Source organism: Heptranchias perlo, chromosome 10 (assembly GCF_035084215.1).
Source record: "Heptranchias perlo isolate sHepPer1 chromosome 10, sHepPer1.hap1, whole genome shotgun sequence".
In the NCBI taxonomy this organism is placed as follows: domain Eukaryota; kingdom Metazoa; phylum Chordata; class Chondrichthyes; order Hexanchiformes; family Hexanchidae; genus Heptranchias; species Heptranchias perlo.
In genome coordinates, this window is record NC_090334.1 from 85,760,969 (window position 1) to 85,782,481 (window position 21,513).

At 52.9% G+C, this 21,513-nt stretch overlaps 1 protein-coding gene across 1 annotated transcript in view; it reads right to left on the bottom strand.

The window, feature by feature from the left end:
• Window positions 1-415: 415 nt before the first annotated feature.
• LOC137326807 (heme transporter FLVCR2-like) overlaps window positions 416-21,513 on the bottom strand; it is a 172,940-nt gene continuing 151,842 nt past the window's right edge. Inside the window, exons 10-11 of the mRNA XM_067992201.1 lie at window positions 9,902-9,991; window positions 416-5,333 (exon numbers count right to left, since the gene is read on the bottom strand). Of these exons, the coding sequence (XP_067848302.1) occupies window positions 5,268-5,333; window positions 9,902-9,991 (156 nt within the window). The 3' untranslated portion in view covers window positions 416-5,267. The remainder of the gene's footprint in view (window positions 5,334-9,901; window positions 9,992-21,513) is intronic.

Genomic DNA, 21,513 nt, shown 5'->3' on the forward strand with positions numbered 1-21,513 from the left:
AGTTGGACAGCTGGCCTGGTAAGTCAGGAGTGGAGTGAAAGACCTTTTATAACAGACTGTATTCAGGCAGGGGCCAGACAGGGATTGGATACCAGGCCTCAGTGATCGGGAGCATCAAAAGTACAGCATGCCCTCTGAGGGCCAGTGCAGGCACATTACTCTTTACTATTAGTTGCACAGTTGTGGTAACTGGCTGGGTCTTCTCACCTCATTGACCTGTCAAAGACAGAGTACTTATTAACACCCTGTCACTCTGCCACTGAGCGGCTCCAGAATGTACCTCGCGATGGGACTACAAAGGGTTAACACAATCCCTCTTGGAGTGAATGGGAAAAGTTGCTGCTCTCAGTCCAACTGTAGAGAGAGCAGGGCTCAGACATCCAGCTCACAACAAATGCCAGTCCTGGAATACACGTTTTTCCAAAAGCTTTTTGGAGTTTTATTGTTGGGAGTTTGTGTTGAACGTCATCACATTTTAACTGCCACAGGATGGCAGTGTCAGCAGTTCAAGTCCTGTTAATGCTGGCCGATTACCCGTTCATGATCACAGCAGCTGCTCCAATACACGATTCACCAAACTCAAAGTGATGTCAGCCAGGTTTCATTTTAACATTCCAGCAATCCATTTCTGTGGCTGTTTGCGAATATTTAGTCAGCTACAGTGCACGGTGTTAATGACTGTAATTCCCCTGTAGTCAGGGACAGGGACAGGGACACCTCCACACACACACACACACCTCTCACACACACACACACACACACACCCCTCTCACACACACACACACACACACACACCCCTCTCACACACACACACACACACCCTCCACACACACACACACACACCTCTCTCACACACACACACACCCCTCTCACACACACACACACCCCTCACACACACACACACACCCCTCTCACACACACACCCCTCACACACACACACACACCCCTCACACACACACACACACCCCTCTCTCACACACACACACACCCCTCTCACACACACACCCCTCACACACACACACACACCCCTCTCACACACACACACACCCCTCTCTCACACACACACACCCCTCTCTCACACACACACACCCCTCTCACACACACACCCCTCTCTCACACACACACACCCCTCTCACACACACACACACCCCTCTCACACACACACCCCTCTCTCACACACACACACACCCCTCTCTCACACACACACACACCCCTCTCTCACACACACACACCCCTCTCACACACACACACCCCTCTCTCACACACACACACACCCCTCTCTCACACACACACACCCCTCTCACACACACACACCCCTCTCTCACACACACACACACCCCTCTCTCACACACACACACCCCTCTCACACACACACCCCTCTCACACACACACACACCCCTCTCACACACACACACACCCCTCTCACACACACACCCCTCACACACACACACACACACCTCTCTCTCACACACACACACACACGGTCATCAGAATTCAACCTTTAAACACATTATGGCAAAACAATCGAGAGAAGCAAACACAAAAATGGCAACATTTAAATAAGAGTGTTGAGGGCAAGACTCATTCGAAACGGTCTTTTGGGCAGGTCTCGAGGGAACGGCCGTCCCTTCTGCAGTTTCCTCTGTACAAGTCAACAATCGTGGTCCTTTTCAAACCCATGGCTGAGGAGACCGACATTCTCACAAAAAAACACCGTTAGGAAATTGAAAGCAAATGGCGATCAGCAATCAGGATAGAGGAGCAGCGAGACGTCACTTGAGCACAGCGAGGTCTTCCAAGAAGAAGCAGGCTGATGACCCCCACCCACCGAACGCACGGGGTCTCCCACCCGCCGAACGCACGGGGACCCCCACCCACCGAACGCACGGGGACCCCCACCCGCCGAACGCACGGGGTCTCCCACCCGCCGAACGCACGGGGACTCCCCCACCCGCCGAACGCACGGGGACTCCCCCACCCGCCGAACGCACGGGGTCTCCCACCCGCCGAACGCACGGGGACTCCCCCACCCGCCGAACGCACGGGGTCTCCCACACCCGCCGAACGCACGGGGTCTCCCACCCGCTGAACGCACGGGGTCTCCCACCCACCGAACGCACGGGGTCTCCCACCCACCGAACGCACGGGGACTCCCCCACCCACCGAACGCACGGGGTCTCCCACCCGCCGAACGCACGGGGTCTCCCCCACCCACCGAACGCACGGGGTCTCCCACCCACCGAACGCACGGGGTCTCCCCCACCCACCGATCGCACGGGGTCTCCCCCACCCACCGAACGCACGGGGTCTCCCACCCGCCGAACGCACGGGGTCTCCCACCGAACGCACGGGGTCTCCCCCACCCGCCGATCGCACGGGGTCTCCCCCACCCACCGAACGCACGGGGTCTCCCACCCGCCGAACGCACGGGGTCTCCCACCGAACGCACGGGGTCTCCCCCACCCGCCGAACGCACGGGGACCCCCACCCACCGATCGCACGGGGAAACCCGCTGAACTACCCCTTATAAGCAAATCCTTTTTCTGTTACAATTGGCACTACACGATTAAGCCGTTGTGAGATTAGTTTTGGATTGCTCAACATGGACACGATGGGCTGAATGGCCTCTCTCTCTGGTGTAAACTTCTCTGGTTCTGTAGTTGGGTTGAGATACAGTTTGTGTAAAGAGCACATTGTACCAAAGGAGGTGGTAATCTGGACTACAGACTGTTCAGCCCATTCAAACACTCCTGGAGCCAGTGCTCATTACAAGATAATGTAATGAAACACAAACAAATCAATCACATTTTAGCATTTATTGCTGAGATTTTATTTATAATTCTGAACCCCACCTCCATTCTTTCAATTTGAAATATCATTAGCTGATCTGACAATTTGTGCTGCTATTTTCCCAATGTGAATAAAATCTCTGTTGGTATTGCTGGGAATTAGAATGTCGGTGGGCCTAATGGAGGGGGCTGACTAACATCGAACCTACAAGGGATGGCCAGAACCCTCAGATCTGTCCAAGAGGGCTCTTGGATGCAGCAAAGGGGAACGTGATCTGTATATACAGGCCTGTAAACAAACAATGATCACAAGTCACGGGGGATCATGTGACACCATTTTCATGTATCAAACTCTGCTCATTCATGGGCTGAAGCAGATGCAGCTATACAAAAACGTGAAGAGTTCAGAGCAGCAAGAGGTTTGGGTCAAGACATGAAATCATCCAGTGCTCTCACTGTCCTCACTCAGTAGGCTTTATATTTTTTTAAGGGTACAACGATGATGAGGCTACACTGAATCACTGGATATGCTCCGCACAGGGACAGTGCAGACAGCTTACAGACTCACTCTTCATTGCTGCTGTACACCCAGACTCTGATACAGGCAGCAGGTTCTGTACACCCAGACTCTGATACAGGCAGCAGGTTCTGTACACCCAGACTCTGATACAGGCAGCAGGTTCTGTACACCCAGACTCTGATACAGGCAGCAGGTTCTGTACACCCAGACTCTGATACAGGCAGCAGGTTCTGTACACCCAGGCTTGGGCTACAGGCAGTAGGTACTGTACGAAGGAACAGGAGGAGGCCATTCAGCCCCTCGAGCCTGTTCTGCCATTCAATGAGATCATGGCTGATCTGTGACCTAACTCCATCCACTCGCCTTGACTCCATATCCCTTTAATCCCTTGGCCAGCAAAAATCTATCGATCTCAGATTTAAAATTATTAATTGAGCATCGAGTGCTTTCTGTGGGAGGGAGTTCCACCCTTCGAGTGAAGAACATAGGAACAGGAGGAGGCCATTCAGTCCCTCGTGCCTGCTCCGCCATTTGATAAGATCGTGGCTGATCTGTGATCTAACTCCATATACCTGCCTTTGGCCCATATCCCTTAATACCTTTGGTTGCCAAAAAGCTATCCATCTCAGATTTAAATTTAGCAATTGAGCTAGTATCAATTGCCGTTTGCGGAAGAGAGTTCCAAACTTCTACCACCCTTTGAGTGTAGAAATGTTTTCTAATCTCACTCCTGAAAGGACTGGCTCTAATTTTAAGGTTCTGTCCACTTGTCCCAGACTCCCCCAGCAGCGGAAAAGGTTTCTCTCCATCTACCCTATCAATTCCTTTGATACAGGCAGCTCAAATAGCATAAAGACTTGCTCTTCATTGCTGCTGCACACAGATTCGGGCTACTGGCAGCAGTAGCTGTACAACCAGACTCGGGATACAGGCAGCAGGTGCTGTACACCCAGACTCGGGCTACAGGCAGCAGGTGCTGTACACCCAGACTCGGGCTACAGGCAGCAGGTGCTGTATACCCAGACACGGGCTACAGGCAGCAGTAGCTGTACAACCAGACTCGGGATACAGGCAGCGGGTGCTGTATACCCAGACACGGGCTACAGGCAGCAGTAGCTGTACAACCAGACTCGGGATACAGGCAGCGGGTGCTGTATACCCAGACACGGGCTACAGGCAGCAGTAGCTGTACAACCAGACTCGGGATACAGGCAGCGGGTGCTGTACACCCAGACACGGGCTACAGGCAGCAGGTGCTGTACACCCAGAGTCGGGCTACAGGCAGCAGGTGCTGTACACCCAGACTCGAGATACAGGCAGCAGGTGCTGTACACCCAGACTCGGGATACAGGCAGCAGGTGCTGTATACCCAGACTCGGGCTACAGGCAGCAGGTGCTGTACACCCAGACTCGGGCTACAGGCAGCAGCAGGTACCAGTTTGTTCTTTCTGTGGAGTTCAGAATCCTGCAGGTGTGTTTTGTCCTGCTGTGCAAGGTCCCTGTAAACCTGTCAGTGTTGTGCTGTCTAGTTCCACCTGCTAAGGGAGCATTCCAAAAACATCTGACTGAGCCCCCTACTCTCACTGTAGATGCACAGCACCCCTGCTCTGTGTGCCTGCACATTGCCCTCAGAAGATGAGAGATTTTATTGATACCCAGAATAGGAAAAGAGCAGCACCACCTGAGTTTTATTATGGGAGTGCTGTCCTGGAGCTGGACGGACTTAGTTAATGCAGATGGAGTGATTATGAGGAGGAGCACAGTTAGAAAACGCATCAACATTTCCTGCAAGAGTAGTGATCATGATATATATTCAAAATATTAGGCTTTGGCAAATCAGTTCCAAGGAAAATGTGCAGATATAAAGCAGTCCCTGACGACCTTGCAGGTGAGGCTCACGGTGCTGGCTCAGCGGCCCTGGCTCGATCCACGACTCGGCCGGTCCTCTGGGCTTCTCTTCACAGTGCTGCTTCGTTTAAGATTATGGAACTGCAGATTCCCTCCTCTGCCTTGCTGGCTAGTCGCTGTGGGACGTGAAGAAAACAAAGCAGGCATTAGAGGGACACTGACTGCACCCAGCAGCTGCAGCAGCCTCTATTAATAGCCCAGGTGCAGTCCCAACCATCACAGTATCACATGATTTACAACCCAGTCTGCAGGTCCAACTGGCAGGGCCCAGGTCTGATTCCAGAGCACCTCGTCACTCAATCTGCTGGCAACACTCCTCCACAACCACAAACCAAACAACAAATGATGCAAGACTTTTAAATGCTGCACACAACTGAAGAAAAAATAAAAAGTTCACAGTCAGACAGGGTAGCGTGCATAGTTGGAGAGTGAGTGGGAAAGGGAACACAGGAACAGGAGGAGACCATTCAGCCCCTCGAGCCTGTTACACAGGAACAGGAGGAGGCCATTCAGCCCCTCGAGCCTGTTACACAGGAACAGGAGGAGGCCATTCAGCCCCTCGAGCCTGTAACATAGGAAGTGCCGCATAATAGGCTTGTCAGCAAAGTTGAAGCCCATGGAATAAAGGGGGCACTGGCAGCATGGATACAAAATTGGCTAAGTGACAGGAAACAGAGAGTAGTGGTGAACGGTTGTTTTTCGGACTGGAGGGAGGTGTACAGTGGTGTTCCCCAGGGGTCGGTGCTGGGATCACTGCTTTTCTTGATATGTATTAATGACTTGGACTTGGGTGTACAGGGCACAATTTCAAAATTTGCAGATGACACAAAACTTGGAAGTGTAGTGAACAGTGATGAAGATAGTGATAGACTTCAAGAGGATATAGACAGGCTGGTGGAATGGGCGGACACGTGGCAGATGAAATTTAATGCAGAGAAGTGCAGTGTGATGCATTTCGGTAGGAAGAACGAGGAGAGGCAATATAAACTAGAGGGCACAAGTCTAAAGGTGTACAGGAACAGAGAGATCTGGAGGTATATGTACACAAATCGTTGAAGGTGGCAGGACAGGTTGAGAATGTGGTTGAAAAAGCATATGGGATCCTGGGCTTTATAAATAGAAGCATAGAGTACAAAAGCAAGGAAGTTATGATGAACCTTTATAAAACACTGGTTTGGCCACAACTGGAGTATTGTGTCCAGTTCTGGGCACCGCACTTTAGGAAAGATGTGAAGGCCTTAGAGAGGGTGCAGAAGAGATTTACTAGAATGATTCCAGGGATGAGGGACTTTAGTTACATGGATAGACTGGAGAAGCTGGGATTGTTCTCCTTGGAACAGAGACGGTTGCGAGGAGATTTGATCGAGGTGTTCAAAATCATGAAGGGTCTAGACAGAGTAGATAGAGAGAAACTGCTCCCATTGGTGGAAGGATCGAGGACCAGAGGACATAGATTTAAGGTGATTGGTAAAAGAATCAAAGGTGACATGAGGAAAAACCTTTTTACACAGTGAGTGGTTAGGATCTGGAATGCACGGCCCGAGGGGGTGGTGGAGGCAGATTCAATCATGGCCTTCAAAAGGGAACTGGATAAGTACTTGAAATGAAAACATTTGCAGGGCTACGGGGAAAGGGCGGGGGAATGGGACTAGCTGGATTGCTCTTACAGAGAGCCGGCACGGACTCGATGGGCCAAATGGCCTCCTTTTGTGCTGTAACCTTTCAATGATTCTATGAACAGGATGAGGCCATTCAGTCCCTCAAGCCTATTACGTTATTCAATTCGATCATGGCTGATCTGTACTTCGACTCCATTCACTCGCTTTGCCCCATACCCCTTACCTAATAAAAATCAATCAATCTCAGTCTTGAAAATTTGCACTGGCCCCAGCATCCACAGGCTTTCAGGGGACCGAGTTCCAGATTTCAATTCGATTTTATGAGAAATGTTTCCTGATTTCACTCCTAAATGGCCGTGCTCTAATTTTTTTATTTCCCCTTCTTCTGGACTCCCCTACCAGAGGAAATAGTTTCTCTCTATCTACCCGATTGAATCCCTTCTATCATTTTAAACCCCTCAGTTAGATCACTCCTCCACCTTCTACACTCGAGGGAATACAAGCCCAGTCTCTGCAACCTGGCCTCAGAATTTAACCCTTTAATCCCCGCTATCATTCTGGTGAATCTGCACTGCACCCCCTCTGAGGCCAATCTATCCTTCCTGAGGTGCGGTGCCCAGAACTGAACACAGTCTCCAGATGGGGATTAACCCGAGCTCTGTACAGCTGGAACATCACTGCCTCCCCTTTGTATTCCAGCCCTCTCGAGATAAAGGCCAACATTCCATTAGCCCTTTTAAATTATTTTTTGTACCTGTCCATTAACTTTTAGTGATTTCTGTACTTTGACCCCGAAATCTCTCTGCTCAGTCACTATTCCTGGCTTCTCACCATTTAGAAAATACTCTGATCAATCCATCTTAGGTTTAAAGTGGATGGCCTCACACTTTCCCCACAGTGAACTCCATCTGCCACAGTTTTGCCCACTCACTTAATCTAACAATGTCCCTTTGCAACTTCCTGCTCCCATCTACACTATTTACTGTGCCACTGAGCTTCGTGTCATCAGCAAACTTAGATATATGGCTCTCTATTCCTTCATCTAAGTCATTGATAAATATTGTGAAAAGCTGATGCCCCAGTACAGATCCCTGGGGGACATCCTGCCAGTCAGAGAATGTTTCCTTTTATCTGTACTCTCTCTCCCGTCTCCCAACCAATTACCAGTTTAAGAATCTCTGGGCACAGTGGCCAGGGAACTGCAGCTCTTCTTGTGCTCTGAACCGGCCAATGAGGATTACAGCCCAGGGGCAGTCAGATGATTGGTCCAGAAATTTGGATGAGGATGAGGATGCCGGTGAGGTGTGACAGGTTAGAAACACAAGCATTATCCTCATGGATGAATCTTCTACTCCCTTGTCTCAGGAACAGGCTATTTTAACCCTCTTGCCCAACAGGCAGGCTGTTTCACTCCTTCCCCCTCCCGTCAAATGACATACCTGATAATAGATTAACGTGTTTTGAAAAGCTGCACTAATGGGAATGATCTAATCCTTCCTGTAACATTCCTACACTGCCGGCGCTGGTAGTTACTTGCGACAGAGACAGCCTACAGGATAAACGACATACAGCGGCTTTAATGTGGGAAAACATCCCAAGGCACTTTGTGGGAGTGTAATCAGACAAAAACTGACACTGAGCCAAAGAAGGGGATATTAGGAGGGGCGACTAAAAGCTTGGTCAAAGAGGTGGGTTTTAAGGAGGGTCTTAGAGGAGAGGGAGATATTAAATATCAAGAGAGAGAAACAGAGAGAGACAGAGAGAGAGATAGAGAGAGAGAGAGACAGAGAGAGAGAGACACAGAGTGAGAGAGAGAGACAGAGAGAGACAGAGACAGAGAGAGACAGAGAGAGAGATAGAGAGAGAGAGAGACAGAGAGAGAGACACAGAGAGAGAGAGAAAGAAAGAGAGACAGAGAGAGAGAGAGAAAGACAGAGAGAGACACAGAGTGAGAGAGACAGAGACAGAGAGAGAGACAGATAGAAAGAGACAGAGAGAGAGAGAGACAGATAGAAAGAGACAGAGAGAGACACACACAGAGAGAGAGAGACAGAGAGAGAAGCAAGACAGCAGGATGGTATCAAAGGACAATAAGCTTCAATGAGAGAATGAGGAAGAATGTACAGAGGATGGGTCATTTCTTCACTAGTTTATTCTTCACATGCATTAGGACAATATCACAGTCCTCGACTGCAAGAATGAAAGACAAGATGCCTGGGCACAAAGGCTGGGGTCTTTTCATAAGTGAAACAAACCCTAGAGAGCACCGCTGGATGATGTTCAATGTACACTCGTGTGTCACGGTATGAAGGGCAATGTCTGCTAGCTTTACAAGTGGACGGAGTGTGCACACACGAGCACATTATAGAGTTGCTCAGCCTCTATAATGACACTAATCTGCTAAGAAGAATAATGGAAAAAGACTATTTTATGTAAAAATCACAATGTAAAAACTAGCACATTACTTGTACTTGCATATTACGTGTACCTGGACGTTAGGATCATTTTTAATGTAAAACAGTGCATGGTATGTGAAAAATTATGTGTAAGAGTGTTCCTTTCACTGCTGTAATGCCCAATGGCAGGGACTGCGGCAGTTCATGAATGTAGGTACAGTCAGACAGATGGAAGATGGATCTACAAGAGGCCACGTCTTGGAGGCAGGGATATTTACGTAGGCCTGTCGGATGAAGTGAGCAGGCACATTTCCCAGTACAAAATGCTTTAATAAAATTTCAATTCACATCACACTAAACAAACACCTACTGATTGAAGGACATACAATCGGACTGTGCGTGTGTGTACTGTGACAATGATACAAGGCCTAAGGCAGATACTTGCAGCACACAAATACGGGCCATCCACTATATAGTGCATCACCTCAAAACTACAGCATCATTCACTCTTCAGAAGGGACTGAGAGCTGGATCAACAATCTGTGACGGACTGATGTCAGTGCCTGACAATTCCTCAGTATTGTTTCAGTGTTGGTTACTGTGTGTAGTTAAAGCAGGTGACTCAAACTCAAAGTCAACCATTAAGCAAAAGGTGATTCTAATTCCTACCTCTGACGACAACAAGCGAAGAGGGAAGATGAATGAGGAAATGGTGGCAGCTGTAGAGCCGTAATCCAGAAGGTGATTTCCTGGGATGCTCTGTAATACACACGCGACACGTCATTAGACATTAATGATCCAACATTAATCGAGTTAGTGCTGCTAGTCTACGTGAGGAGATGCAGGCCAACAGAAACCATGCACGATACCACATTACCCAATCCAAGACTGCCGACAGAAGCAACCACCACCAAACATCCATCACTGTGGTCACCTGGTGATTCACTGTCAACTATGGAAAGGAGGGTTACTCAGGGCTCACCAACGACACGTGGCAGATCATGATCAGAGGAAGGGGCCGAGTCCCGGGACTCCACACACAGTGCTGATCACCCCACACACACACAGTGCTGATCACTCCACACACACACAGTGCTGATCACTCCACACACACAGTGCTGATCACCCCACACACACACAGTGCTGATCACTCCACACACACAGTGCTGATCACTCCACACACACAGTGCTGATCACCCCACACACACACAGTGCTGATCACTCCACACACACAGTGCTGATCACTCCACACACACAGTGCTGATCACCCCACACACACACAGTGCTGATCACTCCACACACACAGTGCTGATCACCCCACACACACAGTGCTGATCACCCCACACACACAGTGCTGATCACCCCACACACACAGTGCTGATCACTCCACACACACAGTGCTGATCACCCCACACACACAGTGCTGATCACCCCACACACACAGTGCTGATCACCCCACACACACAGTGCTGATCACTCCACACGCACAGTGCTGATCACCCCACACACACAGTGCTGATCACCCCACACACACAGTGCTGATCACCCCACACACACAGTGCTGATCACTCCACACACACAGTGCTGATCACCCCACACACACAGTGCTGATCACCCCACACACACAGTGCTGATCACCCCACACACACAGTGCTGATCACTCCACACACACAGTGCTGATCACCCCACACACACAGTGCTGATCACCCCACACACACAGTGCTGATCACTCAACACACACACAGTGCTGATCACCCCACACACACAGTGCTGATCACTCCACACACACACAGTGCTGATCACTCCACACACACACAGTGCTGATCACTCCACACACACACAGTGCTGATCACTCCACACACAGTGCCGATCACCCCACACACACAGTGCTGATCACCCCACACACACAGTGCTGATCACTCCACACACACACAATGCCGATCACCCCACACACACAGTGCTGATCACTCCACACACACACAATGCCGATCACCCCACACACACAGTGCCGATCACCCCACACACACAGTGCTGATCACTCCACACACACACAGTGCTGATCACTCCACACACAGTGCCGATCACCCCACACACACAGTGCTGATCACTCCACACACAGTGCCGATCACCCCACACACACAGTGCCGATCACTCCCCACACACACAGTGCCGATCACCACACACACACAGTGCCGATCACTCCACACACACAGTGCTGATCACCACACACACACAGTGCTGATCACCCCACACACACAGTGCCGATCACCCCACACACACAGTGCCGATCACTCCACACACACAGTGCCGATCACTCCACACACACAGTGCCGATCACTCCACACACACAGTGCTGATCACCACACACACACAGTGCTGATCACCCCACACACACAGTGCCGATCACTCCACACACACAGTGCTGATCACTCCACACACACACAGTGCTGATCACCCCACACACACAGTGCCGATCACTCCACACACACAGTGCCGATCACTCCACACACACAGTGCTGATCACTCCACACACACAGTGCTGATCACTCCACACACACAGTGCTGATCACCACACACACACAGTGCCGATCACCCCACACACACAGTGCCGATCACTCCACACACACAGTGCCGATCACTCCACACACACAGTGCCGATCACTCCACACACACAGTGCCGATCACTCCACACACACACAGTGCCGATCACCCCACACACACAGTGCCGATCACTCCACACACACAGTGCTGATCACCCCACACACACACAGTGCCGATCACTCCACACACACAGTGCCGATCACTCCACACACACAGTGCCGATCACTCCACACACACAGTGCCGATCACCCCACACACACAGTGCTGATCACCCCACACACACAGTGCTGATCACTCCACACACACAGTGCCGATCACCCCACACACACACAGTGCCGATCACCCAACACACACAGTGCCGATCACTCCACACACACAGTGCTGATCACTCCACACACACAGTGCTGATCACTCCACACACACAGTGCTGATCACCCCACACACACAGTGCTGATCACTCCACACACAGTGCTGATCACTCCACACACACAGTGCTGATCACCCCACACACACAGTGCCGATCACTCCACACACACAGTGCCGATCACCCCACACACACAGTGCCGATCACTCCACACACACAGTGCCGATCACCCCACACACACAGTGCTGATCACTCCACACACACAGTGCCGATCACTCCACACACACAGTGCCGATCACTCCACACACACACAGTGCTGATCACCACACACACACACAGTGCTGATCACCACACACACACAGTGCTGATCACTCCACACACACAGTGCTGATCACCACACACACACACAGTGCCGATCACTCCACACACACAGTGCCGATCACTCCACACACACAGTGCTGATCACTCCACACACACACAGTGCCGATCACTCCACACACACAGTGCTGATCACCCCACACACACACAGTGCTGATCACACACACACACAGTGCTGATCACCCCACACGCACAGTGCTGATCACCCCACACGCACAGTGCTGATCACTCCACACGCACAGTGCCGATCACTCCACACACACACAGTGCTGATCACTCCACACGCACAGTGCTGATCACTCCACACGCACAGTGCCGATCACTCCACACGCACAGTGCTGATCACTCCACACACACACAGTGCTGATCACCCCACACACACAGTGCTGATCACTCCACACACACACAGTGCTGATCACACACACACACAGTGCTGATCACTCCACACACACAGTGCTGATCACCACACACACACACAGTGCCGATCACCCCACACACACAGTGCCGATCACCCCACACACACACAGTGCTGATCACTCCACACACACAGTGCCGATCACTCCACACACACAGTGCCGATCACCACACACACACAGTGCTGATCACCCCACACACACAGTGCTGATCACTCCACACACACAGTGCTGATCACTCCACACACACAGTGCTGATCACCCCACACACACAGTGCTGATCACCACACACACACAGTGCTGATCACCCCACACACACAGTGCCGATCACCCCACACACACAGTGCCGATCACCACACACACACAGTGCTGATCACCCCACACACACAGTGCTGATCACTCCACACACACAGTGCTGATCACCACACACACACAGTGCCGATCACCACACACACACAGTGCTGATCACCCCACACACACAGTGCTGATCACTCCACACACACAGTGCTGATCACCCCACACACACAGTGCTGATCACCCCACACACACAGTGCTGATCACTCCACACACACAGTGCTGATCACCACACACACACAGTGCTGATCACCCCACACACACAGTGCTGATCACTCCACACACACAGTGCTGATCACCACACACACAGTGCCGATCACCCCACACACACAGTGCTGATCACTCCCCACACACACAGTGCCGATCACTCCACACACACACTGCTGATCACTCCACACACACAGTGCTGATCACTCCACACACAGTGCCGATCACCCTACACACACAGTGCTGATCACTCCACACACACAGTGCCGATCACCCTACACACACAGTGCTGATCACTCCACACACACAGTGCCGATCACTCCACACACACAGTGCTGATCACCCCACACACACAGTGCTGATCACTCCACACACACAGTGCTGATCACTCCACACACACAGTGCCGATCACTCCACACACACAGTGCCGATCACTCCACACACACAGTGCCGATCACTCCACACACACAGTGCGGATCACTCCACACACACAGTGCCGATCACTCCACACACACACAGTGCTGATCACCCCACACACACAGTGCCGATCACTCCACACACACAGTGCCGATCACTCCACACACACACAGTGCTGATCACCCCACACACACAGTGCTGATCACCCCACACACACAGTGCTGATCACCCCACACACACAGTGCTGATCACCCCACACACACAGTGCTGATCACCCCACACACACAGTGCTGATCACTCCACACACAGTGCTGATCACCACACACACACAGTGCCGATCACTCCCCACACACAGTGCTGATCACTCCACACACACAGTGCTGATCACTCCACACACACAGTGCCGATCACTCCGCACACACAGTGCTGATCACTCCACACGCACAGTGCTGATCACCCACAGTGCCGATCACTCCACACACACAGTGCTGATCACTCCACACGCACAGTGCTGATCACTCCACACGCACAGTGCTGATCACCCCACACACACAGTGCTGATCACCCCACACACACAGTGCTGATCACTCCACACGCACAGTGCTGATCACTCCACACACACAGTGCTGATCACCCACAGTGCCGATCACTCCACACGCACAGTGCTGATCACCCCACACACACAGTGCTGATCACTCCACACGCACAGTGCTGATCACCCACAGTGCCGATCACTCCACACACACAGTGCTGATCACTCCACAAGCACAGTGCCGATCACTCCCCACACACAGTGCTGATCACTCCACACGCACAGTGCCGATCACTCCCCACACACAGTGCTGATCACTCCACACGCACAGTGCTGATCACCCACAGTGCCGATCACTCCACACACACAGTGCCGATCACTCCACACACACAGTGCTGATCACTCCACACGCACAGTGCTGATCACCCACAGTGCCGATCACTCCACACACACAGTGCCGATCACTCCACAAGCACAGTGCCGATCACTCCACACGCACAGTGCCGATCACCCCACACACACAGTGCTGATCACCCCACACACACACAGTGCTGATCACCCCACACACACACAGTGCTGATCACTCCACACACACAGTGCTGATCACTCCACACACACAGTGCTGATCACTCCACACGCACAGTGCTGATCACCCACAGTGCCGATCACTCCACACGCACAGTGCCGATCACTCCACACGCACAGTGCCGATCACTCCACACGCACAGTGCCGATCACTCCACACGCACAGTGCTGATCACGCACAGTGCCGATCACTCCACACGCACAGTGCCGATCACTCCACACGCACAGTGCCGATCACTCCACACGCACAGTGCCGATCACCCCACACGCACAGTGCTGATCACCCCACACGCACAGTGCTGATCACCCACAGTGCCGATCACTCCACACACACAGTGCTGATCACTCCACAAGCACAGTGCCGATCACTCCCCACACACAGTGCTGATCACTCCACACGCACAGTGCTGATCACCCACAGTGCCGATCACTCCACACACACAGTGCCGATCACTCCACACACACAGTGCTGATCACTCCACACGCACAGTGCTGATCACCCACAGTGCCGATCACTCCACACACACAGTGCTGATCACTCCACAAGCACAGTGCCGATCACTCCACACGCACAGTGCCGATCACCCCACACACACAGTGCTGATCACCCCACACACACACAGTGCTGATCACCCCACACACACACAGTGCTGATCACTCCACACACACAGTGCCGATCACCCCACACACACAGTGCTGATCACTCCACACACACAGTGCTGATCACTCCACACGCACAGTGCTGATCACCCACAGTGCCGATCACTCCACACGCACAGTGCCGATCACTCCACACGCACAGTGCCGATCACTCCACACGCACAGTGCCGATCACTCCACACGCACAGTGCTGATCACGCACAGTGCCGATCACTCCACACGCACAGTGCCGATCACTCTACACACACAGTGCCGATCACCCACAGTGCCGATCACTCCCCACACACACAGTGCTGATCACTCCACACACACAGTGCTGATCACTCCACACACACAGTGCTGATCACCCCACACACACAGTGCTGATCACTCCACACACACAGTGCTGATCACCCCACACACACAGTGCTGATCACTCCCCACACGCACAGTGCTGATCACTCCACACACACAGTGCCGATCACCCCACACACACAGTGCTGATCACCCCACACACACAGTGCTGATCACTCCACACACACAGTGCTGATCACCACACACACACAGTGCTGATCACCCCACACACACAGTGCTGATCACTCCACACACACAGTGCTGATCACCACACACACAGTGCCGATCACCCCACACACACAGTGCTGATCACTCCCCACACACACAGTGCCGATCACTCCACACACACACTGCTGATCACTCCACACACACAGTGCTGATCACTCCACACACAGTGCTGATCACCACACACACACAGTGCTGATCACCCCACACACACAGTGCTGATCACTCCACACACACAGTGCTGATCACCACACACACAGTGCCGATCACCCCACACACACAGTGCTGATCACTCCCCACACACACAGTGCCGATCACTCCACACACACACTGCTGATCACTCCACACACACAGTGCTGATCACTCCACACACAGTGCCGATCACCCTACACACACAGTGCTGATCACTCCACACACACAGTGCCGATCACCCTACACACACAGTGCTGATCACTCCACACACACAGTGCCGATCACTCCACACACACAGTGCTGATCACCCCACACACACAGTGCTGATCACTCCACACACACAGTGCTGATCACTCCACACACACAGTGCCGATCACTCCACACACACAGTGCCGATCACTCCACACACACAGTGCCGATCACTCCACACACACAGTGCGGATCACTCCACACACACAGTGCCGATCACTCCACACACACACAGTGCTGATCACCCCACACACACAGTGCCGATCACTCCACACACACAGTGCCGATCACTCCACACACACACAGTGCTGATCACCCCACACACACAGTGCTGATCACCCCACACACACAGTGCTGATCACCCCACACACACAGTGCTGATCACCCCACACACACAGTGCTGATCACCCCACACACACAGTGCTGATCACTCCACACACAGTGCTGATCACCACACACACACAGTGCCGATCACTCCCCACACACAGTGCTGATCACTCCACACACACAGTGCTGATCACTCCACACACACAGTGCCGATCACTCCGCACACACAGTGCTGATCACTCCACACGCACAGTGCTGATCACCCACAGTGCCGATCACTCCACACACACAGTGCTGATCACTCCACACGCACAGTGCTGATCACTCCACACGCACAGTGCTGATCACCCCACACACACAGTGCTGATCACCCCACACACACAGTGCTGATCACTCCACACGCACAGTGCTGATCACTCCACACACACAGTGCTGATCACCCACAGTGCCGATCACTCCACACGCACAGTGCTGATCACCCCACACACACAGTGCTGATCACTCCACACGCACAGTGCTGATCACCCACAGTGCCGATCACTCCACACACACAGTGCTGATCACTCCACAAGCACAGTGCCGATCACTCCCCACACACAGTGCTGATCACTCCACACGCACAGTGCCGATCACTCCCCACACACAGTGCTGATCACTCCACACGCACAGTGCTGATCACCCACAGTGCCGATCACTCCACACACACAGTGCCGATCACTCCACACACACAGTGCTGATCACTCCACACGCACAGTGCTGATCACCCACAGTGCCGATCACTCCACACACACAGTGCCGATCACTCCACAAGCACAGTGCCGATCACTCCACACGCACAGTGCCGATCACCCCACACACACAGTGCTGATCACCCCACACACACACAGTGCTGATCACCCCACACACACACAGTGCTGATCACTCCACACACACAGTGCTGATCACTCCACACACACAGTGCTGATCACTCCACACGCACAGTGCTGATCACCCACAGTGCCGATCACTCCACACGCACAGTGCCGATCACTCCACACGCACAGTGCCGATCACTCCACACGCACAGTGCCGATCACTCCACACGCACAGTGCTGATCACGCACAGTGCCGATCACTCCACACGCACAGTGCCGATCACTCCACACGCACAGTGCCGATCACTCCACACGCACAGTGCCGATCACCCCACACGCACAGTGCTGATCACCCCACACGCACAGTGCTGATCACCCACAGTGCCGATCACTCCACACACACAGTGCTGATCACTCCACAAGCACAGTGCCGATCACTCCCCACACACAGTGCTGATCACTCCACACGCACAGTGCTGATCACCCACAGTGCCGATCACTCCACACACACAGTGCCGATCACTCCACACACACAGTGCTGATCACTCCACACGCACAGTGCTGATCACCCACAGTGCCGATCACTCCACACACACAGTGCTGATCACTCCACAAGCACAGTGCCGATCACTCCACACGCACAGTGCCGATCACCCCACACACACAGTGCTGATCACCCCACACACACACAGTGCTGATCACCCCACACACACACAGTGCTGATCACTCCACACACACAGTGCCGATCACCCCACACACACAGTGCTGATCACTCCACACACACAGTGCTGATCACTCCACACGCACAGTGCTGATCACCCACAGTGCCGATCACTCCACACGCACAGTGCCGATCACTCCACACGCACAGTGCCGATCACTCCACACGCACAGTGCCGATCACTCCACACGCACAGTGCTGATCACGCACAGTGCCGATCACTCCACACGCACAGTGCCGATCACTCTACACACACAGTGCCGATCACCCACAGTGCCGATCACTCCCCACACACACAGTGCTGATCACTCCACACACACAGTGCTGATCACTCCACACACACAGTGCTGATCACCCCACACACACAGTGCTGATCACTCCCCACACGCACAGTGCTGATCACTCCACACACACAGTGCTGATCACCCCACACACACAGTGCCGATCACCCCACACGCACAGTGCCGATCACTCCCCACACACAGTGCCGATCACCCCACACACACACAGTGCTGATCACCCCACACACACAGTGCTGATCACTCCACACACACAGTGCTGATCACCCCACACACACAGTGCTGATCACCCCACACACACAGTGCCGATCACTCCACACACACAGTGCCGATCACTCCACACACACAGTGCCGATCACCCCACACACACAGTGCCGATCACTCCACACACACAGTGCTGATCACTCCACACACACAGTGCCGATCACCCCACACACACAGTGCCGATCACTCCACACACACAGTGCTGATCACTCCACACACACAGTGCCGATCACTCCACACACACAGTGCCGATCACCCCACACACACAGTGCTGATCACTCCACACACACAGTGCCGATCACCCCACACACACACAGTGCCGATCACCCAACACACACAGTGCCGATCACTCCACACACACAGTGCCGATCACTCCACACACACAGTGCCGATCACCCCACACACACAGTGCCGATCACTCCACACACACAGTGCCGATCACCCCACACACACAGTGCCGATCACTCCACACACACAGTGCCGATCACCCCACACACACAGTGCCGATCACTCCACACACACAGTGCCGATCACCCCACACACACAGTGCTGATCACTCCACACACACAGTGCTGATCACTCCACACACACAGTGCCGATCACTCCACACACACACAGTGCTGATCACCACACACACACACAGTGCTGATCACCACACACACACAGTGCTGATCACTCCACACACACAGTGCTGATCACCACACACACACACAGTGCCGATCACTCCACACACACAGTGCCGATCACTCCACACACACAGTGCTGATCACTCCACACACACACAGTGCCGATCACTCCACACACACAGTGCTGATCACCCCACACACACACAGTGCTGATCACACACACACACAGTGCTGATCACCCCACACGCACAGTGCTGATCACCCCACACGCACAGTGCTGATCACTCCACACGCACAGTGCCGATCACTCCACACACACACAGTGCTGATCACTCCACACGCACAGTGCTGATCACTCCACACGCACAGTGCCGATCACTCCACACGCACAGTGCTGATCACTCCACACACACACAGTGCTGATCACCCCACACACACAGTGCTGATCACTCCACACACACACAGTGCTGATCACACACACACACAGTGCTGATCACTCCACACACACAGTGCTGATCACCACACACACACACAGTGCCGATCACCCCACACACACAGTGCCGATCACCCCACACACACACAGTGCTGATCACTCCACACACACAGTGCCGATCACTCCACACACACAGTGCCGATCACCACACACACACAGTGCTGATCACCCCACACACACAGTGCTGATCACTCCACACACACAGTGCTGATCACTCCACACACACAGTGCTGATCACCCCACACACACAGTGCTGATCACTCCACACACACAGTGCTGATCACCACACACACACAGTGCTGATCACCCCACACACACAGTGCCGATCACCCCACACACACAGTGCCGATCACCACACACACACAGTGCTGATCACCCCACACACACAGTGCTGATCACTCCACACACACAGTGCTGATCACCACACACACACAGTGCTGATCACCCCACACACACAGTGCCGATCACCACACACACACAGTGCTGATCACCCCACACACACAGTGCTGATCACTCCACACACACAGTGCTGATCACCCCACACACACAGTGCTGATCACCCCACACACACAGTGCTGATCACTCCACACACACAGTGCTGATCACCACACACACACAGTGCTGATCACCCCACACACACAGTGCTGATCACTCCACACACACAGTGCTGATCACCACACACACAGTGCCGATCACCCCACACACACAGTGCTGATCACTCCCCACACACACAGTGCCGATCACTCCACACACACACTGCTGATCACTCCACACACACAGTGCTGATCACTCCACACACAGTGCTGATCACCCTACACACACAGTGCTGATCACTCCACACACACAGTGCCGATCACCCTACACACACAGTGCTGATCACTCCACACACACAGTGCCGATCACTCCACACACACAGTGCTGATCACCCCACACACACAGTGCTGATCACTCCACACACACAGTGCTGATCACTCCACACACACAGTGCCGATCACTCCACACACACAGTGCCGATCACTCCACACACACAGTGCCGATCACTCCACACACACACAGTGCTGATCACCCCACACACACAGTGCCGATCACTCCACACACACAGTGCCGATCACTCCACACACACACAGTGCTGATCACCCCACACACACAGTGCTGATCACCCCACACACACAGTGCTGATCACCCCA